General features: G+C 36.5%; 2 protein-coding genes across 2 annotated transcripts; one reads left to right on the forward strand and one right to left on the reverse strand.

Moving 5' to 3' along the window:
• Positions 1 to 2,216: 2,216 nt before the first annotated feature.
• Positions 2,217 to 2,760, reverse strand: LOC112084479 (ubiquitin-conjugating enzyme E2 29-like). Its single transcript, XM_024153623.1, has 2 exons — positions 2,539 to 2,760; positions 2,217 to 2,474 (listed from the first exon to the last, which is right to left on the reverse strand). Exons 1-2 carry the CDS (start codon positions 2,758 to 2,760, stop codon positions 2,217 to 2,219), a joined length of 480 nt encoding a protein of 159 aa, XP_024009391.1.
• A 1,871-nt stretch (positions 2,761 to 4,631) lies between these two features.
• LOC18013981 (histone H2B.11) lies at positions 4,632 to 5,332 on the forward strand. The gene has a single exon (XM_006418916.2). It carries the CDS (start codon positions 4,696 to 4,698, stop codon positions 5,149 to 5,151), a length of 456 nt encoding a protein of 151 aa, XP_006418979.1. The 5' UTR covers positions 4,632 to 4,695; the 3' UTR covers positions 5,152 to 5,332.
• The last annotated feature ends 1,077 nt before the right edge of the window (positions 5,333 to 6,409 follow it).

The following is a 6,409-nucleotide window of genomic DNA, read 5'->3' on the forward strand; positions in this document are numbered from 1 at the left end:
ATAGCTCGTAGAATTATGCTTAGTTTTCAGAAGAGGACACAACCGTTATCAATAAAGATTTCTGACAGAATGACATCCAAACAAATCTTGATTCCAAATGCATATATTCAACCGGTTAAAACTGTGACATCCCAAACATTTGTTTTAGCCCAATTTTTTTTATTCTTTTTAAAACCTAAACTCTAACCCAATTTCTTTTTTAACACCTAATTAAGCCCAAATCCATATTCTAATTTGTCTCGAAACCAAAATCTCTAAACCAAACTCTAGTAAAACAAAAAAAAATGGAGGAAAAGGGAGCAGCCGTAAAAGAGAGAAGAAGAGAAAAGAAGGAAAGAAAGAGGAGAAGAAAAAGAGAAAAGAAAAGGGAGAGAGAAGCTCACCGTTCACCACCACCTCCACCACCAAAAGCTTCACGTCTCTAGAGAAGGATCCACTGCCACCAGAGCTTCTAATCTACCACCGCCGCAGCTGTTGGTTGCACAGAGAGGAGGAGAGGCCTGGAGAAGAAGAAAGTTGAAGGAGAAGGCACAGATCCGAGGTGGGGTTTTATGAGAAAGATTCCCGTTGATACAGAGAGATTTAAACCATGATCGAGGTATCTCTGGAAAGATCTCAATGCAACAAAGCCATAATGAAAACGACATCGATATCGGTGTTAAGGTCAGCCCACAACGAAGTTTTCTTCCTGCGCAAGAATCATCCGCGCTGCCATCCTGCAACCCAGAAATCTGTTTCGACGTAGCAAAGGACCGTATATGATTCGTTTGAAGTCTGATCGAGCTGAAATTTTGTGGAGTGCTTCATGGTGCATATGTCTCCAGTTTCAATGGTGTGATCGAGCAACGGTTGGTTGTCGAGTTATGAGCGTGTTTCTGAGGCAGCTTTGAAGTGTTCTTAAGATGGGTGTTTTCCAGCTGCAACCGTTTTTGACCGTCATATTCTCCAAGTGCTATTCCAGGTTCTTTTAAATTAAGGTGATTTAATAATGTGTGTATGCTTAGTGTAGGAATTAAACATGATTGATAATTGGTATTTGTTAATGTTGATTGATATTGGTTATTGATTGGCTATTGATGATAATTCATAATAAGAAGGTATTGGAATATGATAATAATATTGTAATTTATTTGGTTGTTAACTGAAATAGTATTTATTTGGTTACAATATTGTTTGACAGCCTATAACGAGAAACTGAGATTGTGAAGTTGTAGTGATCGATAAATTGTTTGACGGTCTACAGCGAGAGACTGAATATTGCGAAGCTGTAGTGATCGAGAAAGGGCTGACAAGCTATTGTCAAACCCTGTTGAGGGCTGTGACACCGGGACTAAATGTCGAGTCCTGTGATTTGGCGGAAGCATTAATCGTCAAACCCATTAATGGACTGTGGCATAGATTGAGTACCAAGCGATTGCGACCCTTAGAAATGTGAATTAGATTCGTTAGGTTGATTGTTTTAAATGATTATATGATTGTATTTATTTAGAATTATTAGAATCATATATATTATATAATAATATGAGTTATTCTAGGTTGATTGTTGCTTGAGTTTGATATCTATATTATGTATATACATCATTGCTATTTCAAATAATATGTCAAAGAATCATGTGTGTTCCAAGAGCACATCTTCACTGAGTATTTTTCCCGGAATATTCATCCCTCTCTTCTTTTTCAGGTAAGATTGAAGACTAGTACTTGTGGCAGTTGATGCAGTGTTATTTCCGGGGACCATAGATGTATTTTATTTATTTATTCTTAATTAAGATTTTAATTATATTTATTTTAGTTTTTTTTTCAAATATTTAACATTCGGTTTATTGTTAAGATGTTTTGAGTTTCTGATTTATTTATTTTTAATAAAGGATTTTAGACAACAAATAATTATTTAATGAGTTCGTTATTCTTTTAAAAGTTATTAGACCATCCACAACCCTGAACCTCATGATGGGGTTCATCAGCATTTTTTAATAATTTTTGGAGGAGAGAGAATGTGGAAGAACCTTAGGTGAACCTGGAGTGAAAAATAGGTGTCCAACCCTGATACTTATTTTGGGGTTCAACAAAATAAAATAATAATTTTTTTTAACTATTTTAAACATTTGAATAAAATAAAATGAAAAGAGTTCTTAAATTGAGAAAACAAAAGTGAAAGTAAAACTAGTAATCTTCTAGATGTCCAAATTTATGCCAAAGGTAGAGGGTATTTTTTTCTAAGCCGTAGCGTGCTCTAGAGTACATTCTCGTGCTTTTTCATCGAAACCCGCCTTGTCTTCTTTGTATAGCTTCGCTTTGGCTTCATCAAAGTCGTCCCCCTCACCTATTTCAGGGTTTGTCAGCATCTCATGAAGATTAATGAACATCTTATGGATGGTGTGAATAGGCGAGAAGTAGTCCGTTGTCAGCATCCTTAGGAAGATATGACCACGATCTCCTACATTGGGATGAAAGATTTTGGTTCTAAAGAAGACCTGCAGAAAATAAATATTCAGCAAGCGATTACTACAAAACCCTGAACCGTTTAAAGCGTCATACCTTTGGTGGCTTGAACGGGTATTCCGGAGGGAAGTCCATGCTGATTTTGAAGACTCCGTTCTCGTAAGGCGATCCTGCTGGTCCGAACAGCTCACCCTCCCAATAAAACATCTTTCCATCTACGGGGCCTGCTTTGTAGAGCGGGCTCTTAACCCTCTCAATCTCTTTTTTCTGCTTCGTTATGGCTCTTGCCCAGTACGGGACATCCTCTGAACTTGGCATACTCTGTCCACAATAAACGATTTGATCATTTGAGTTACATAAATATCCGAACCAAATGAGAAAAAAAAAACTTGAAAACAAACCTAAACTCAAGTAACTACTTAAACCTAATCATTCGATATAACCAGAACACGATTACAATACGATGTCCCTAAAGATTCGATACTCCTAAACACACAATGAACCATTTCAACCTAAACATTCGATATGACCTAAACATTCAATACTTGAAAACACACAATGAACCATTTCAACTCACACAAGCGATTCACACAAGCGATCAACAAATCGATTAACTCACACAAGCGATTAACTCACACAAGCGATTAACTCACACAAGCGAACCAAAATTTATAAAAGCCCCAAGCGAATTAGACGCCAATTGCAATCCCAAATGAAAGCCCCAAAATTTATAAACATTTTCGAGAACCCTAATTTCAAAACATCAAATTTTAAAACCCTAATACGCGAAATCCGGAAACCGATTGAATATAAGAACAATGAATCGCAAACAACTCATAATCAACATCAAAAGCCCCCAAAAAAACTTCCCGAAGAACCCTAATTTTCCTCCAATTTTGAAAACCCTAATATCGATTCAACCAACCGACCAAAACTCAATTAAAAGACTTCTAAAGGATATGAACGACGTACCATACTGATCGACCGGAGGGGAAGCAACGATTCACCGGAGATTCGATCGGAGGGGAAAATTGGATTCGAAGTTGCGATTTTCGCAAAATCGCCGTGGAAGTTTTTTTTTTGTGATAAAAAGAGAATGCGAAATAACCCCAAATGTTCGACCCCGACCCTAAAAATTTTTCTCCAAACTTCAGCCAATCAGTGCTTGCCACGTAGGCCGGTGAACCTCGACGATACGGGCTCGTCGGGCTTATCCCAGAGAGACAGTATCATCGAGTTTTTGGGCCTAATCGATTAAAAAAATTAAAATAATAGTATTGGGCCCCACGAATGAACTCCGCCCATCCCGCGTTGTGAATGGTCTTAGATGAATGTAAATCAAGATAGATTTAGTTTGCAAGATTGTCTCAAAAACCTCTCTGCTTTAAAATCAAACACACCAGCAACTGCTCGCAAATCATTTCATCATCACCAAAAAAGGTATGAGATGGGCTTTTCTGATTATAAGTCATGTCCACCTGAAATAAATTAATTAGACAACTCAATAGTTGTACGTCTTCTAAACTTGTCAGAAACCTCGAACAGTGTAGACAATGTAGTTTCTTTTAAGTTTTCAGGTATTGTTTCTTTGATTTGGAAATTTTTCTAAGGATGTTGAGGATTTCATTTCTGAACATTTATCAGTTGTACTTAGTGTTATGAAACTCCTTGGAATCAAAATTTGCGTTTTGGCACAATGTTTCGTAGGTAAATTTGAACACTGTTGTTCCGCAGATTCTTCAAACAGATTTGTAGTTTAGCAGACAAATTTTAGGTTTATGATTCAAAAACCTGGGATATATTTTCATAGGAATAGAAAAAAAAAACAGAAGATATCAAATGGCTTCGTCCGGACACCTTAGACTGACGTGATAACCACGAAACCATCTTGACTAAGCTTTCTGTATTTCTTAAACATTTTGTCTTCATTTATTACTCACGAGTCACAACTCACATCAGCTCAGTTTGGGCCTAAATAAGGCCCATTTAGAATATTGTGAGGCGGGAACGGAATCCATGTCGCGCTATGATGATCTTTTTGGTAACGATTATGATGTACCGTTGATTTAAAATATTATCAACGGGTAAGATCATCCTACATATCGATCCTCGTCGATGTCTAATAACCAATCATATCGATTACTCGATCTATTATAAAATCAAAATCTCGCCTTCATCGAATTACTCAGATTTGTGCTTTCTTCTTTACCCAGAACCAAAAAAAAAAAAGGTCAAAGAGAGAGATACATAACAATGGCGCCGAGAGCAGAGAAGAAGCCAGCGGAGAAGAAACCAGCCTCTGATAAACCCGTAGAGGAGAAATCAAAGGCCGAGAAAGCTCCGGCGGAGAAGAAACCAAAGGCCGGGAAGAAGCTGCCGAAGGAAGCCGGCGGCGCAGGCGGCAATAAGAAGAAGAAGATGAAGAAGAAGAGCGTCGAGACGTACAAGATCTACATCTTCAAGGTCCTGAAACAGGTTCATCCAGATATCGGAATCTCGAGCAAAGCCATGGGGATTATGAACAGCTTCATCAATGATATCTTCGAGAAACTCGCTCAGGAATCGTCTAAGCTCGCTAGGTACAATAAAAAGCCTACGATCACTTCTCGGGAAATTCAGACTGCTGTTAGGCTTGTGCTTCCTGGTGAGCTCGCGAAACACGCCGTCTCTGAAGGTACCAAGGCCGTGACGAAATTCACCAGCTCTTGAATTAGTAGTGATTAGGGTTTTTAAAAAAAAATCTGATTCGAAGGATGTTTCGAGTTTTGGAAATGGATTTAGGGTTTGTTTTCGATTTTATCAGTTGCTTTTGTTTTCTCAGTTGTAATTAGTGCAGTGAATCTGTTTCGAATCAAGATTTGCGTTTTAAATCGAATTTACTTTCATGAGATCCTGATCGGCATCGAATTTCATTCATGTATTTTTCAATTTTTATGATGTTGGATCTTCAATTCGTTTAATGGATTCTTGTAATTTCCGGAAATCTTGATGAGATAGTTTCTTTTTTGTTCATCATCGTCCTCACTATTAGTTGACTTCTTTGATGCAAATGGTACTGTTCTTGATTGTGTTTCAATGGCGATAGAACGTTGTACAACGTCTAAATCCATTGTAATTCTCTGTGTTGATGTTTGGTCTTGTCTTGTCTCTTGCAATCTCTCCAGCATTTGTTCCTATTGGAGTTGATAGAGTATTTTAGTGGGCGCTAATTTTGTTAATTTCATGTGTTTAGCATTCATTATAAATAATTAAATCATATTATCTTGATTGATTTCTGTTCAATTAGAAAATTGTTTGTAAGATTAAAAATTAAAAGTCAGTCACATTTTGGAGATATTATCATTTATCAAGATGAAAAAATCAATCTGTAATAGAAATCAAGATAACAAACTAATTGGCCTACAAGGTTCGTTCAACGCGTACATTCCCAGCTATACATGTTTAAAAGATAAAAGAATATAAAAAATACAAAAATAAATCGAAATGGCTTCGCCCGAGTTCAAACCGGAGACCTTCAGTGTGTTAGTTTTAGGCTGACGCGATAACCAACTACACCACGATAACATTTTGATAGCGAGTCTTCTGTGTTAGGATCACTAATATAAGCCATCTTTGATACTTTGCTTCTATCAGCGAAATTAGTGGTTTCTCCAAATTTAAAACGAAAACTGAAATTAGAATCCTGTTTAATTTTGGTTAACTGAGCCTACCATTAAAATTATATTTTTAGAGCCAAAAACATATATATATATATATATATAAGAAGCATCCTTCAAAACATAAAAATTTTCATAAAATTTGCTGTGAATCTCAAGAAAGTAATAAACAAAAGAAAGACATCCGTTTATGATTTTATTTATTAATTGTGTGAATATATAATTACAATCTCTAAAGCCTTGTATTTATATACCTTAAAAATCCAACTCCTAAACCCACTTGATAAATCATTTATCGAACCAATTAAAAA

Source organism: Eutrema salsugineum, unplaced genomic scaffold (assembly GCF_000478725.1).
Source record: "Eutrema salsugineum unplaced genomic scaffold, Eutsalg1_0 scaffold_4, whole genome shotgun sequence".
NCBI classification, from domain to species: domain Eukaryota; kingdom Viridiplantae; phylum Streptophyta; class Magnoliopsida; order Brassicales; family Brassicaceae; genus Eutrema; species Eutrema salsugineum.